The sequence below is a fragment of the Neomonachus schauinslandi genome, chromosome 12, assembly GCF_002201575.2.
Source record: "Neomonachus schauinslandi chromosome 12, ASM220157v2, whole genome shotgun sequence".
NCBI classification, from domain to species: Eukaryota; Metazoa; Chordata; class Mammalia; order Carnivora; family Phocidae; genus Neomonachus; species Neomonachus schauinslandi.
The window spans coordinates 52266385-52283359 of NC_058414.1; the positions used below are offsets into that span (position 1 = coordinate 52266385).

Consider the following 16975-nt stretch of genomic DNA (forward strand, 5'->3'; position numbering starts at 1 on the left):
ATCTGGACTTACCCTCCCTTCAATACATACACAATAAAGACAGCATTGGGGCTTTTAGTTGATACTCTCCCTTGTCTACTGAAACTTTCCTTCCTCTAATGTGCATCCTTCAGGTCATTTATCTCTCACAGATATAAGTTCTAAATGGAAGGCCTTTCTCCCCTTCTCAGTAAACCTCCGTTTTAAGAGAAGGACATTTTAACAGGGGCATCTGGGTGGCTCAGTTGGGTGAGCATCCAAATCCTGATTTCAGCTCAGGTCATGATCTCAGGGTCGTGGGATCGAGGTCTGAGTTGGTCTCCATGCTGAGCACAGAGTCGGCTTGGGATTCTCTCTCTCCCTCTCCCCCTGCTTGCTCTCTCTCGCTCTCTCTGAAATAAATAAATAAAATCTTTTTTTTTTTTTTTTTAAAGAGGGACCTAACAAAGACATTGCCTTCTGTATATTTATCCTTAATGCTTAAACTGAATTTTGTGGTGGAAATTTTAGGACAGGCAGATATTTTGGCATGTCTGAAATCAGAGGAGGAAGGATGTTCTCTTTTGTTCTGAGAAGGCTCTATCCCTGTGGGACTAGAATCCAGGTCTCCTGACTCATAATCCAATGATCTTCCTATCTCACCTGCTGACTTTCGGATCAGACTGAGGCTTAAGTCTGAGTCAGTCAGATTTTTCCCTTGCATTAAAACAACAACAACAACAAAAAAAACTCTGATGTGTTACCTAAATTCAGTAATCACTTCTGATATTTATAACTGGATATTGAGTATTTTGAATGGCATTTTGAGCTTTAAACAATTTCCATATACATTAGTACTAAAAATGCCTTGACATCGCATAACTAATGGCTACAATAAGCGTCAGACATCCAAGTAAACTGGTTTTTATATTTTATATTGTGCTTGACCTTTGAAAAGACAACAAGATTCAGGATCTGAGGTTTAGGTCACTGAAGAGATTGCATCAACATCCACCCATTGGTAGGTTCCATCTCCAGAGAAATTCACAAGGAGACCAGAACATGTTTACCTTGCTGTGATCCAGCACGGCAAACGAGAAACTGGGTTCTGTGACCTTTTTACTTGCCAGTAAGGGGAGAGGGGTAAAGGGATGGGCCAAATAGGTGAAGGGGACTATGAGATACAAACTTCCAGTTATAAAATAAGTAAGCCACAGGGATATAAAGTACACCACTGGAAATATAGTCAATAATATTACAGTAACTTTATATGGTGACAGATGTAACTAGACTTACTGTGGTGATCATTTTATAATGTATAAAAAATGTTGAATCAGTGTGCTGCACCCCTAAAACTAATGTAATATTGTATGTCAATTATACTTCAATAATAAATAAACAAATATTGCCACTGGAACTTGTACAGTCTTAGCTGAATTATACTTTCAGTTCTGCTATGGAGATACATTATTTTTTATCCTATTAAAATGTTTCCATGGCTAAAATGAAAATGAGAGAAAAATATTTGACCATGGCCACATGATATGCCACATATCTGTGAATATTCTGTATGCTTTCAGACATCATTTGTATACTTACTATTTTATAATTAAAACATGTTTTGAAACTGAGATCATAATTTCTATAGCAAACCTAAAAGATCAAAGCTCTTCTTCCAGGCTTGCTAAGGTATGGTTTAGTCAGATTTTTTTTCGAGGACCTTAACAAAGTATAATCTCCACGCTTTGCTCTCTTTAAGACATGTAGCACTTCAGTCAGATAACAAATCATCTGGCATCAATTGTCTGTTCTAACTACATTATATGCAAAAAAAGAGGGAAAAATATCCATTCATATCTCCTGTGTAAATTCAGATCTCACTACTGGAGACTCATTCTTCCCATTGTCAGTTGAATTCTCTGTCAAATCTCCAAGCGAGTGAGCCTTATATCAAGGTGGCTAAGAAGTTTTATATTCACTAGTTTAGTGCCTTTGATCTTTGTCTCTAATTGGAAGAGAAACTTTTAAGATTACCTGAACTCCAAAGGTTATTTTGGTATACAACGCTAGGGATGATCACTGTGTGGTAGAAAATTACAAAAGAGATATCATTGGGGCACCTGGGTTGGTTAAGTGTCTGACTCTTGGTTTTGGCTCTGGTCATGATCTCAGGGTCATGGAATCGAGCCCCATGTCAGACTCCGCACTCACTGGGGAATCTGCTTGAGATTTCCCTCCCTCGCTCTCTCCCTCTGCCCTTCCCCCTGCTTCTGCGCTCTCTCTCTCTCTTTCTCTCTCCCTCTCTCTTTCTAAAATAAATAAATTTACTAAAAACAAACAAACAAAAGAGATATCATTGTTGGGGCTTCAACATTAGTGGTGTTTCTGTACCAAAAGGTTATTTATATTCCTGTGCCTGCTTTTTCAGAGTTCTATTTTTTACTTTTTTAGAGTTCTATTGTTTGAAAATGGACCTAAGATTCAAATGCTTTATCTTTTGATAGAGTTTTTACTGCAATTGCTTATGGAGCTATGGCCATTGGAGAAACACTTGTTTTGGCACCTGAATATTCGAGAGCCAAATCTGGGGCTGCACATCTGTTTGCTTTGCTGGAAAAGAAACCAACTATAGACAGCTATAGTCAAGAAGGGAAAAAACCAGTAAGCACAAATATGATTTTAAATGTCCACATTATTAATTATACACATGAATGCTCTCTATATAGAGACTTAAATGAAGGCATTATTTGATAACTTTGGAAAAGATAGTGCTATAAAGAATTAGAAACTTGTATAAAATAACTGTTATGGCTACAAAGAGAGAAAGGGGGCCTTGTCTTAAGCAAATTTTCACCTCTACTACTAAAACATATACATGTTTTATCTTAAAAAAATATACTTCTAGTTTATTTGCCTGATGACTTGAGAATGTTCTTGAACAAAGAATTGATTTATATATTTAATTTTATTTAGACAGCTGAAGCTTTGGCTGGATGTATTGGATGAAGTCTTGGATGAAGATTTGCATTAGAGTTAATTCGTTTTTTTTCTCTGATAATTCATACAAAGTGAATAATGCCTGCTTTTTCGATACCATATTTTATGGAAAATATATCTGCAATAAGAAGAGGGAAAAAAAAGGAACTATATTAAATTCACACATACACAGACACACATATTTAACCACAAACTCTAAAAGACCATGAATATTAAAAGAGAAATAATAGTGAGATTGTATAATTTCAAAACAAGCCTCTTAATAGTATCTTATACATTAAATATATATTCAATTTTAAGACTTATCTAGACAGTTTAAATTTAAAAGTAAGAATAGCCATTAGGTATATACTTAGAAGAAATTTTTCATTTAAAATTATTTCCCCATTAGAATTTTAACAGTAGATTTATATGTATGATAGCTTAAAATTGTATATTATCCTTAAAGCTACCTAATTATTAAAAGGAATGCCAGTCCTTAGTTACAGAAATAAAAAGATCTTGAAATTCTCAAAATAAAATGCTCAACAATGCATCATAGTCAAAGTAAGATTTCATATTTGTCTTTTAGAAAGTAAAGATATAGAAAACTTCTCTTTAATCGTAGGATTTAGATGTATAATAACATTGCTACTCATTCTCTCAGAACATTACAGTAAAGGGATTGAGTATCTCACAGATAAATGTCTTCATAGAACTACATTACATGGCATGGAATATGGAAATGTTTCTTATAAAGACTGTAAAATTAATTTATTTAATCATTTTATTTAATATACAGATACTTCTAAATATCACTCCCTGTGCTTTTAAAAATTAAAATCTAGGAAAGCAAAACTGGCAAATGTTGATAATTATTGCAGTTGGGAGATAATCCATTACATTTTTCTCTCTCTGCTTTTGTAGATGTTTGAAATTTTCCATAATAAAATGTTTAAAATAGGTGTGCCTGGGTGGCTCAGTCGGTTAAGTGTCTGCCTTTGGCTCAGGTCGTGATCTTGATGTCCTGGGATTGAGCCCCAAGTCAGTCTCCCTGCTCAGTGGGGAGTCTACTTCTCCTTCTCCCTCTGCCCCTCCCTCTGCTCGAGCTCTCTCTTTCTCTCTCAAAAAAATAAGTAATCTTTTAAAAAAATATTTAAAATAGTAAGAACAAATTTTAAAATGTATTAAAGTCTGTTAGTATAAAATCTCTCTATGCCTTTTCCAAAGCCACAGAGCGTACACAAAAATAATGCACTCTTCATTATTCTGTAGTTTCCGGGTTGATTTTGTTAAACATTTTTGCATAAATAATATTCATTTCAGGGAAAAGCAGAAAGCACTGAATAAGCTAAAAATAAGCTACTACAGCACTTAACATTTTGGCATATATCCTAACATTTCTTTCTTTTGACAACACAGTATCATTATCAAACATTTTTTGATGCTCTTGTCCTCCACCTACCCCTGCCTTCTGCCTGTATGCTGGGTTCAGAATATGCTGAGCATGACTATTAAACCCGACTATTTAAAATGCAATTGAATGAGGGCAAGCAAACATGAAGTTCAAAAGAATCCAAAATCTTAGAACCAAATATATAAAGGGAAAGTTAATCATTTAGTGATAGTTCTGGAAAGTCTTTTGTAAACATCCTTGGTATATATAAGTATTGGTTTACAAATTAACAAAAGAGATTGAAGCATAGAGAGAAAAATAAACTTTTATTTATTTTTTTAAAAAGATTTTATTTATTTATTTGACAGAGAGAGACACAGCGAGAGAGGGAACACAAGGAGGGGGAGTGGGAGGGGGAGAAGCAGGCTTCCCGCCGAGCAGGGAGGCCAATGCGGGGCTCAATCCCAGGACCCCGGGATCATGACCTGAGCTGAAGGCAGACGCTTAACCATCTGAGCCACCCAGGCACCCCAGAAAAATAAACTTTTAGGCATCACTGCCGAATAATGATCAATTGAAAACAAAGATAAGCCCAAATTCAAAGCATAATATATATTAACTGTAAAACATGGTCCAACTTAGAAAAATAACATTTATACATATAGTTTATGAGGACCCCAGCTATTCCAAATTAAGCAATAAAGGTCTGTAAAAGACAAACTAAATTTTTAAAGATATATACAATTATTCAGAACATTTGGTCCAACAGCTAGTCTGCAGATTAGACTATGTCTAGGTAGTGAAACCAAAGGAAACCAGTGCTTTTTAGGAACTTGGTGAAGTCCAGTAATGGAGACAAGAAGTACAGATGTAAAAACCTAAACAAAAGTGACAGAAATGATCAGGCAGTCAACAGCTCTATAGAGAGGAATACTGTTTAAAATAAAATGGTTGTGGAAATATGCATAATTTTCAGGAAACACTCAGCCAATGTGCTATAATGTGTTACAATCTTTTAAGTTATCATTCTAAACCCTGCCAACTTTCTTTCGCAGGATACATGTGAAGGGAATATAGAGTTTCGAGAGGTCTCTTTTTTCTATCCATGTCGCCAGGATGGTCTCATCCTTTGTGGCTTATCCCTCAGTATTGAGAAAGGGAAGACAGTAGCATTTGTTGGGAGCAGTGGCTGTGGAAAAAGCACTTCTATCCAACTTCTGCAGAGATTTTATGACCCTGTACAAGGACAAGTGGTAAGACTGATTTTAAGTACTGCTTATCTAGGGTTTAGTGGTGCTATTCTTAAACATTCCCTTGGGCTTAATCATCCTTACTGGTTTGAATAGGGCAAACAGTGCAGTAGTTTAAAAAGAAAAAAAAATCTCTCTCCCTTAACTAAGCGGACAAGCAAACCAATAACAAAAATGATGGATAGGACTTTGAGGCTAAATACAAAATACAAAGACTCAAAGATTCTTTAGTCATAATGGTGACAGAAATTTTGATCTTAAATTGAAGACAACACAAACAAATGGTAAGATATTCCATGCTCATCAACTGGAAGAACAAATATTGTTAAAATGTCTGTAGTACCCAAAACAATCTATGGATTTAATGCAATGTCTATCAAAATACCAACAGCATTTTTCACAAATCTAAAACAATCCTAAAATTTGTATGGAACCACAAAAGACCCCAAATAGCCCAAACAATCTTAAAAAAAAAGAAGAGCAAAGCTGGAAGCATCACAATTCCAGACTTCAAGTTATATTACAAAGCTGTAGTAATCAAAACAGTATGGTACTGGCACAAAAACAGACACATAGATCAATGGAACATAATACAGAGTCCAGAAATAAAGCCACACCTTTGACAAAAGGAAGAATATAGAATAGGGAAAAGACAGTCTCTTCAATAAATGTGCTAGGAAAACTGGACAGTTATATGCAAAAGGATGAAACTGGACCACTTTCTAACATATATAAAACAACTCAAAGTAGATTACCTACATGTGAGACCTGAAACTACAACAGTCCTAGAAGAGAACACAGGCAGTAATTTCTCTGACATTGGCTATAGCCAACATTTTTCTAAATATGTCATCTAAGGCAAGGGAAATGAAAGCAAAAATAAACTATTGGGACTACATCAAAATAAGCTTTTGCACAGTGAAGGAAAACAACAAAATAAAAAGGCAGCCTACTGAATGGGAGAAAATATTTGCAAATGATATCTCCAGTAAAGGGTTAATGTCCAAAATATATAAAGAACTTCTACAACTCAATACCAAAAAGAAAAAAAAAAAAATCCAATTTAAAAATGGGCAGAGGACCTGAAGAGATATTTTTCAAAGACATACAGATGGCCAACAACACATAAAAAGGTGGTCAACATCACTAATCATCAGGGAAATGTAAATTAAAACCACAATGAGATACCACTTTATACCTGTCAGAATGACTAGAATCAAAAAGATAAGAAATAACAGATGTTGGCAAGAATGTGGAGGAAAATGAACACTCGTGCACTGTTGGTAGGGATGTAAATTGATATAGCCACTGTGGAAAAGAATATGAAGGTTCCTCAAAAAATTATAAGTAGAAATACTATATGATCCAATAATTCCACTACTGGATATTTACCCAAAGAAAATGAAAACACTAATTTGAAAAGATATGTGCACCACTGTGTTTATTGCAGCATTATTTATAATACCAAGATATGGAAGCAAACTAAGTGTCCATTGATAGACAAATGGATAAGGAAGATGTGAGATGCATATATATATATATCTATACATATATATGTATAGATATATATATACATATGTACATATGAATGTACATATCTATACATATATATGTATAGATATATATATACATATATATGTGTATATATATGTATGCAATGGAATATAATTCAGCCATAAAAAAGGATGAGATCTTGCGATTTGTGATAACATGGATGGACCTAGAGCATATTATGCTAAGTGAAATAAGTCAGACTGAGAAAGACAAATACCATATGATTTCACTTATATGGGGAATCTAAAAAACAACACAAATGAATAAACAAATAAACTAGCAGAATTAGACCTATAAACACACAGGAACAAACGGATAGTAGCCAGAGGGAAGGAGGGGGATGGGCAGAATGGATGAAGGGGGGTAAGTAGGAGATAGAGGCTTCCAGTTATGGAATGAATAAGTCACAAGAATAAAGGGCACAACATAAGAAATATGGCCAGTAATATTGTACTAGCCTTGAATGATGACAGATGGTAGCTACACTTGTGGTGAGCATAGCATAATGTATAGAGAAGTTGAATCACTATATTGCACACCTGAAACTAATGTAACATTGAGTGTCAACTGTACTCAAATTTTTTTAAAAATTTAAGAAAAATTAAAAGTCTACAAATTAGAAATTTTAAAAAAGGAATTTTGATCTTACAAGATATGGAATTCTTTTAGAATACAGGTGTTAGAGGAGGGTTCTAATATCTGTATCTAGGCTCTTTCTTTATTCTCTTGGTTTAAGACAGAGATAAATTTCCTCTGCCACCCTGTTTCAGGCTTCCTACTATTCCCACTGGCCTTCTCCACCCACCAACTCTCAAAATATTAAGCATGGTTAGGGCTTACCTAAATCAGCTCCATTAAGTCCTGCATCCTGATCTCAAAAAAAGATGCAACCTCTCTCTCCTTAGAATCCCAATGACTTTTTCTCACGTGGCACCTTTCTTACTCTTCCTTATATTCAGGTTTTCAATATCCTCTCCCCACAACCAGCACCACATCACATACACACACACACACCTTCCTGTTCTGCCTCCTCCTCCCCACAAAAAATCCTAAGCCCCTAAAAGTCAAAGACTGTCATATTAGTCCTCATTCTCCTGCAATTTACAGGGTGGTTCCCCCCCCCCCCCCCCATCACAGATTCTCAATGACTATTTGCAAAATAAAATGGTCCAGAATGGCTCCCTTGTTACCAGTGGTAACACTGAGTTAACAATTAGTCCAAAATTAGGTAACAGTCATCTATTTGCACATAACATAGCACATCCCTCCTTTAAACCTTCCAATGACTTCCTACCGCAGTTAGAATAAAACAGAGTCCATTCCATCAATCATGGTCCTTCATGATCTGGTCCCTGCCTCTCTCTTCAAACTCCTCTTCTACCACTCCCCACCTTATATACTGTGTGTTGTCTCACTGGCTTCTTTGTGTTCTTTAAACTCACTTAATGGCCTTCGTTCTTGCTGTTTCCCTGATTGGAATTTTCTCGCTCTAACCTCTTTGCTGACTACTTATCATTCAAGTCTCAATCTAAATGCTACTTCCTTAGGTAGGGTTTCTTAGATTACTCCGTAGAAAATAACACATTCACCAACCTGCTTCCCACTTCCTCCCCACATCCTCAGTCACTCTCAATCCCATTATCCTGTTTTCATGACACTTTCTTTTTTGAGTTGCTTATTTGTTAGTGTGTTTATTGACTGCCTGTCCCCACTAGAATATAAGCTGCAGGAGGGCAAGAGTTTTGTCTTGCTTACCACTATTTCCCTGGTACCTGAAAAGTCCCCATCAGCTAGTAGGTATCCTCATCAAATGCCAGTTGAATGTTGTTATATGTTCATGTGAATAAGCATGGTTGTGTACAAAATGACATACCTCTATATGTGGACTATTGTATCAGTCTACACCTTCTCTCTCTGGGCTTTAATAAAGTGGGGTCCTATTATAGTAGAGGTTGTTCATTTGCCATCTGACTTCAGCACAAAGCACCAGCTTTACTCTGGACTCCAGGCAAGTCTCTAGACTATGTGGCTGTTCGTAGAAATGTCAAGTAAGTTTAGGAGTTGGCATTTTAGTCAGTTACACTCTGCTTCTGTGCAGTATGATTTACGATACATCCTTGGGTAACATTTTACTGTGAGGCAGCTTGAATTCCTACCCTTCTTGTTATAATTTGTGTATGTTTGAATATAGTGAACTGTAACATGATACAGTTGTTGGATCTTCACATACCGTTCTCCCTTTTGCTCTTGGCAGCTGTTTGATGGTGTGGATGCAAAGGAACTGAATGTACAGTGGCTCCGTTCCCAAATAGCAGTTGTTTCTCAAGAGCCTGTACTCTTCAACTGTAGCATTGCCGACAACATTGCCTATGGTGATAACAGCCGTGTTGTGCCATTAGATGAAATAAAAGAAGTAGCAAATGCAGCAAATATTCATTCTTTTATTGAAGGTCTCCCTGAGGTAAGAAAAATATCTGAAATCTTGAATTACAAAGCTGCCAAGTAAGCCTAAGTGCTTTTATGTGCCACTTGAATTATACAATTTATTTATTGCTAGCATCTAATATAAAGTTACATGTAAAAAGCAAAGATTGAGATGTTTCTGGACTAGTTTTTCCAAGACCAAACTGTATTAATATTCACTGAATATTAATTGATTTGATTGATTTGATTCTTTACCTTTTATCCATATACACTCTACTCATGTCTATACCACCATCATCCCCTCCAACCCCTGGACCACTCCGGTAGCATCTTAGTCTGTCTTCCTGCTGCCAGTCTGCCCCATTATAATTCTTCTTCCTCACACTAACTAGGGGGATCTTTTAAAAACATAAATTAGATTCTGTCCCTTCCTGTTTAAAACTTCCTAATGGCATCCCTTTGCACTTAAAAAAATGTTCAAATTTCTTATGTGGCTGGCAAACCTTTCTGTGATCTGGTCCTGCTTGCCTCTCCAGTTCCTTCCTTACCATATGCTCATTCTGCTCCAACCACACTGTCCTCTTTTCTATCTCATGAACACACCAAGTTTTTCCCTACATCAGGACATTTACACTTGCTGTTTCTTCAGCCAGGACCTCCCTTCCTCCGGCTCTTTGCAGAGCCAGCTCCTTAACTTTCGAGCTCCTTGAAATGTCATCTTTGCCGAGACCCTCCATGGCCACCTTACTTAGAAGAGTCCCCACCACTCCTGTCACCTACCACATATTCATAACATTTGACTTTTACTCTTAAATTGTTCGTTATCTTTCATTATTTTTGTTGTCCTATTTCCCAAATTTACCCAAAACTACATTTTGCAGAGACTCAGTATGCTAACTTTTTACAATAAACTTTAGAAACCAAGATGATGTTATTTCCTAAAAGAAAGAATGACTTGTTTCTCAGTGTTTTTAACGTTAGTTTACCTTCATATCACCATTACCAAAAAAAAAAAAAAAATGTAGAACCATAAAGAAATCTGGTGCCAAAATATCATTTTGGAATAGGACATTGGACATCACATCTAGCAGCAATGTAAATGATCATTTGTTGTAGTGAGGAAAAGAGAGGGAGTTGGGAGATGATTTAGGAGCTATTTCCAGTGTTATGAATGCCTGAATTAGTAATTATAAAGTGAAATAAAACAAGGAAAAGGATTTAAAAGATATTGGAAAAGTGGAATTACCAAAACATGGCTCAGGAATGTCTGTGAAAAGTGAGCAAGAAAGTGTACGATACACTCGACAGCCTGCTGGAATAAAAGCACACAGAGTGTGTGATGAGCTTACAAAGGGGAAGGAATGACAAATTCTTTAGGAGCTCAGAGAAAATCACACAGATGTTGTTTTAAATCGATTTTGAAGAATGAGTAGAAGTTCCCCAGGCAGAGAGGAGACAAATCCATACTTAGAAGACAGAATAAGCTCACATGGAAACATATACATATATAAAAGAGTTTCAGGTGTTTGGAAGGAAATAAATTTAAAATCCTGAGCATAAGGCATAAATTGGGGAATTGAGAAGAGGCCAAAACATGAGCAGAGACTAAATGTGAAGGTTCTGATATACTAGGCTAAGAAGCTTGGACTCTGTCTTATTGGAAATAGGAAACCACTAGACATTTTTAGGCAAAGAAATAATGTGATCAGATTTTAAAGCAAAAAGTTGCTGCTGAAACTCAGCCTCTTGTTTGCTCATCCAGGAGGCACTGTGGCCTTTGTGGTAATGGCAGAGATTGGCATTAAAAGGACAAGCCCTGGTGCTTTACAACATTCTGGATGAGAGCAATGCAGGTCCACACTTTCTGTTCCCCAGTTCCAATTTCCAAAAGCTGTTAAACTCCATCCCTTACACACAAATTTTGTATGTTTGGTGCAGACTTATTTGGTGGCCAAAATGATGTGAAGCCATATGTAGTCTTTATTAATCCTACTTAGAATGAATAATCAAATATTTCTGCGCAAATATTCATATGTTTGATTACCACTTGCTTCCCCAGAACTTCTGGGGGTGTTATTATATATCACATACTAAATATATATTATAGTATATACAATTTGTAGTATATTTTCTTCTAAAGTCAAACAAACAAGGGGCACTTGGCTGGCTCAGTTGGTAGAGCATGTGACTCTTGATCTCAGGGCTGTGAGTTCAAGCCCCATGTTGGGTATAGAGATTACAAAATAAATAAAGTCAAACAGGTTGTTTCCTTTTTTTTTTTTTTTTTTTTTTTTTTTTTGAGAGAGAGAGCGGGAGGGAGGGGCAGAGCAGGAGAGAGAATCTTAAGCACAGAGCCCAACAAGGGGCTCGATCTCACAACCCTGAGATCATAACCTGAGCCGAAATCAAGAGTCAGAAGCTTAACTAAGTGAGCCATCCAGGCGCCCCCCCAAAAAGAATTCTTAAACAGATATAGACCTAAGGGTTTCTGGTAAAGGATTGTGGACCTGACTGGCAACTCAAACTCAGAGGGTGAATAGCAAGGCATCAATTTGGAGAATGCTAAGGGTAACATCTATACTATATACTATGGAGATGACCTGCAGACATCCAGAAATACCCACCTAGGAGGGGAGTTGAAGCAACACGGCCTTGGTCTTGAGGATCCTCTGAGAAACTTACCAGGTATAGATGCAGCTCTCGGTCAGGACACATCAAGGCTCCTTGAATAAGACTTCAACCACTGAAACCACCCTAAATTTCTCTCCAGGGTTTGCAGGGATTCTCTAGAATACAGTTGGTTTAGGATTAGACTTTCTGATGTTCTCTCCAGAACCCAATTGGCTTTTAGCCCCAGGTTCATATCAAGGAGTCATTGTTCCTTAAGCATGTCATAAACAGGTTGCATATTTCAGGACACTCACCATCCATCCCAGTGTTTGCCAGAAAATTGATTTAGATTTTCAGTTTAAACAGCAGAATGAGGGGCGCCTGGGTGGCTCAGTTGGTTAAGCATCGGCTCAGGTCATGATCTCAGGGGACTGGGATCGAGCCCCCCTGAGTTGAGTCAGACTCCCTGCTCAGCAGGGAGCCTGCTTCTCCCTCTCCCTCTGCCTGCTACTTACTCTTCTTGTGCGCTCTCTCTCTTTCTCATAAAAATAATTAAAATCTTTAAACAGGAAAGTGAAACTCTGTAGTTCTTTTTTTTTAAAGATTTTATTCATTTATTTATTTGAAAGAGGTCACGTGAGCATGAGCAGGGGGAGGGGCAGAGGGAGAAGCAGGGTGTCCACTGAGCAGGGAGCCCAATGCGGGGCTGGATCCCAAGACTCCAGGATCATGACCCGAGCTGAAGGCAGACGCTTAACTGACTTAGACACCCAGGTGCCCCTGTAATTCTTCATTAAAAAATGAAAACCTTCACTCTGAGTATCTGAAAATGTTTTTAGGTTGGTATTGAGACAATGTGTATATTGACATTTATAATCTGTTCTGCTTAATGATGGACAAAAACATCTGAATTTAATTTTCATCCAATTCATTCTTGATGCTAAGATCTTCCTGCAATCCAGAGAAGGCCAAGAAATGCAAAGTGATTTCTAAGCTAGTATTGTTATCTTCTTCAGCTACACTAGAACAACCCGTGTACAATTTAAGCTAGACTGGCAGGAAGAGCTATAAACCATTATCGTTTCCACCCAATCCTCTCTCAGTTTTTGGTTTAGGGTTGGATTCTCTAATTTGGATGGGAATTTTGTGGTGTGTGGAAATGAATGACATAGTTTTATCTGATTATCCTGTCCTGTGATTCCAAATTTAATAAAATGTATTTTAGAAGGAAGGGGCCCAGTGTGCTGGCAGTCCTAGATAAAAGCACAGAGGAGATAAAGTCTGGTTTTTTTTGGAGAGCATTCACTTCAGAGAAGACACTTTTACTGGGCTTTAGTAACTCAGACACCATTGTTTTATATAAAGCAAACAACTGTGCATTTTAAATTGAAAAATGAACTTTGAGGTGAAGTAAACACATTTATCATAAGGCTGTGTCACAGGCTCTCTCGATACCCACTCCACCCAAATGGTACCCCTTGAAGGCAGTCAGATGTGGAGGGAAAGGCAATTAATTCAAGCTTCTCTAAGTCACTAAGACAAACAAACAGCATATTAATCACATGCTGCATCTTCTCTATGATGCTGCTACAGGATCCACCTTTAGAAGGTTGTATAATTAGAATTGCTTTCCCACTAGAGTCAATCCATCCACACATTCTTGTCTAGATGTCAACAGTATATATTTGTTAGACAACTGTCAAGGGGTATTAGAAAGCAGTGTGAAACCTTGGAGGAAAGTAGAGTCAATGGGACAATCTAGAAAGCAAGTGGGAGCCTGCTTGTACCAAATGAACTGACTGGTCATGATTTAGCAGACTACAACAGCTTCAGGATACTCCTCTAGCAGTTTCTTTATTCTTCTGTGGAGGAAAACACTGGAGAAAAGGTCACTAGTAAGTAGGAGGGCCATGGAAACATTGGGAGTGCTAAATGTCACTGTTATGGCCTGAAAAGATGAACGGACTGTCTACAGACACCAGCCTAATTTACTGCTAGGAAGATACCTGCAGGACGGAGAACAGGATCCCAGTCCCTGGAGAGGTGTGCCCCTAGAGTTTGGTGAGAGCCAGAGTGAAGAAACCCAATGATTTCCTTGTTTTTATATACTTTAAATCATTTTGACCTGAAAATAGAAGGTAATAGAATTTAATGCAAAAAGATTTGTGTTTACTGAGAACATTCGCCAGTAATTTTTTTCTTATGCTTTAATTCAAACAATCCCTTTGTCGAAGCCTAATGGCAAAGGTCTGCTGTTTGTGATCTGCGTAGATACGTAAACGAGATGGTAGTGTTTACTGCTGGTTTAGCGTTTATTTGCAACAAAGCCCAAGAATAGATTTCAGCACTTGTTGGGACACAAATTTTCTAGAGTAGCAAAATTTGAAGTATTTAGATGGTTCTCGCCCACTGTTGCCATGCTAATTTAAATAACCAAGCCTTGCTTTCTTAATTGCATGTTCCTGTAATAGAAATACAACACACAAGTTGGACTGAAAGGAACACTGCTTTCTGGAGGCCAGAAACAAAGACTAGCTATCGCGAGGGCTCTTCTCCGGAAACCAAAAATTGTACTGTTGGATGAGGCCACTTCAGCCCTTGATAATGAGAGTGAAAAGGTAACTTTCTCTTATTTCATCTCAGAATATTATATCAAGTAAGAGAGTGGAGTATTGTGGAAGAAATCAAGGTCAGTTTGGGGCAAGAAAGACCTGGAGAGAACTGTAATCATAGGGCCACAAGTTCTAATTAAGGTTTTGGCCTTTAAAAAAAAAGTTAGAGGCTGGTGGGTAGGTGGGAGGGAGTTGGGACACAGGGCATCTTATGTTCGAGAAGGGTTTTCTCACTTGATTTATCAGAAAGGCCCAGTTCTTGAAATGTTTCTCCAGTCAAGGAAAAAGCCCAAGAAAAATAACTTTCCTATTTATTATTATGTTTATGATACCAAACAAATTAATAAGGCAATCTGCATGCCTTGAAAGAGTAATCTACACCACAGTGTCAGAGCCTGCTAGTTACTCCCTCTTCTATAGACAGTTAGCTCTGTTTGAGAAGAAAACAAGGGAAAAAAGGAGACTGACAATAGACCTACATTGCAGGCTCCTTCGGATGTTTAATTTTGCTATGTCCTTGTGCTCTAATGGTTTCTTGCACATAGTAGGCACTTATTTGTTAAATGAACATTGGTAATTTACCAAGTGCCCATTTTATGCTGTTATCTCAATCCTCACAACTTGATGAATTAGCTTATTTTATTAGCCATGTGCATTTTATAGGTTAGCATACTAAGGCTTAGAAAAGTTATGTAACTTCCCTGAATTTAATAGAGGGTGTCTGATCTAAGAGTTTATGTGGTTAACCATCACACAATTGGTATTTGTAAATGATTATCATTCTTGACTTCTAAGTAGACAGTGTGTTAATGAAAGAAAAAAAACATGATTTTTTGAATCAGACATACCTGAGCTGTAATCCTGGATTCATCAATTACTAGCAGTATGACCTTGGTCAAGTGACCTGGACTTTTCGAATCTCAGTTTATTCATCACAAAAAAAAATATCCCCCACCTTATGGGGTTATTGCAGGGACTTAAATTAGATATCCATCATTGGGATGAATATTTTATATATTCAACAAATACTGGTTTTCAGCCTCACTCTCATTTCTTCTGTACAACATTATAACCCATCATAGCTGAGACTTTAGCCAGAATAATTTTATAGCTAAATTCTACCAAAATAAATAAATAAATGCTATGAGAAGAAATGAAGTAAGTAAATTAGACATTCTAGTTAGGTGTGGAAATATTACTTTCTGACTCTTGAGTTTGGAACCACCTACTTACATACAGACAACCACCTCATTTTTATTCATTATCACAAAAGCTTTTCTAATTAGAAGTCTAAATGTGTCTCTAATTACTTTTTCTAGATTTCTATTGAGTATGGTGAGTATTTCACAAAGCAGGGCAGTTGCCTTTGGGGATAAGCAAATACATAAAGAATGTTATTAGATTACCTTTACCAATTTGATTTGGGTAAGTTTATTAGCATCTAAGTCAAGCTAGCAATCACTGGTCCTTTTCTCTTCCAGGTGGTTCAGTATGCCCTCAATAAGGCCAGAAAGGGGAGGACTTGCCTAGTGGTTGCTCACAGACTCTCCACAATACAGAATGCAGATCTGATAGTGGTCCTGCACAATGGGAAAATAAAGGAACAGGGAACTCATCAAGAACTCCTGAGAAATCGAGATATGTATTTTAAATTAGTAAATGCACAGTCAGTGCAGTGATGCTGTTGGAGTTAGCACATATTTTATCTTTGTGTAATGCAAAGAAAGTACTTAGTAATTATTTGGCATGCTTTGATCTCTTTTGTTACATGTATCAATATCTGGAATTATGCTATTCAAGTACAGACATGTTCTGTGTACACAACTTCTTCTCTTCAGATTTTTTAAAGGAAACAAAATTTGCTAAACTCATGTGAGATAATGCCTGCTTCCCTCCTTTGTAAAAATGTTCTGACCCATGTGTTTGTAAAGCAGTTTCCTACAAAATGAATCTATTTTCCTGTCAACTTCGGCTATAAAATTGGGAATATATTCCAAGAGAGAAAAATTATCCAATTAACTAAATTGAAAGATTTTAGTAAAGAGAGAGATGTAATTGGGGCTGAATGATTTTACCTTGGAGCTTCCAGCATTTTGTAACACATATTAAAGCACTTTGAGCAAGTCCTATTCTTCAGACCATAGGACTTTCTCTCATCTCTCTCTCAATGTTTCTTTTAATGAATATCCAGTGTT

At 37.0% G+C, this 16975-nt stretch overlaps 1 protein-coding gene across 1 annotated transcript in view; it reads left to right on the forward strand.

The window, feature by feature from the left end:
* ABCB5 (ATP binding cassette subfamily B member 5) overlaps window positions 1-16459 on the forward strand; it is a 118574-nt gene extending 102115 nt beyond the window's left edge. The window contains exons 23-27 of the mRNA XM_021689644.1: window positions 2463-2619; window positions 5386-5583; window positions 9389-9595; window positions 14640-14786; window positions 16262-16459. Of these exons, the coding sequence (XP_021545319.1) occupies window positions 2463-2619; window positions 5386-5583; window positions 9389-9595; window positions 14640-14786; window positions 16262-16459 (907 nt within the window). The remainder of the gene's footprint in view (window positions 1-2462; window positions 2620-5385; window positions 5584-9388; window positions 9596-14639; window positions 14787-16261) is intronic.
* The last annotated feature ends 516 nt before the right edge of the window (window positions 16460-16975 follow it).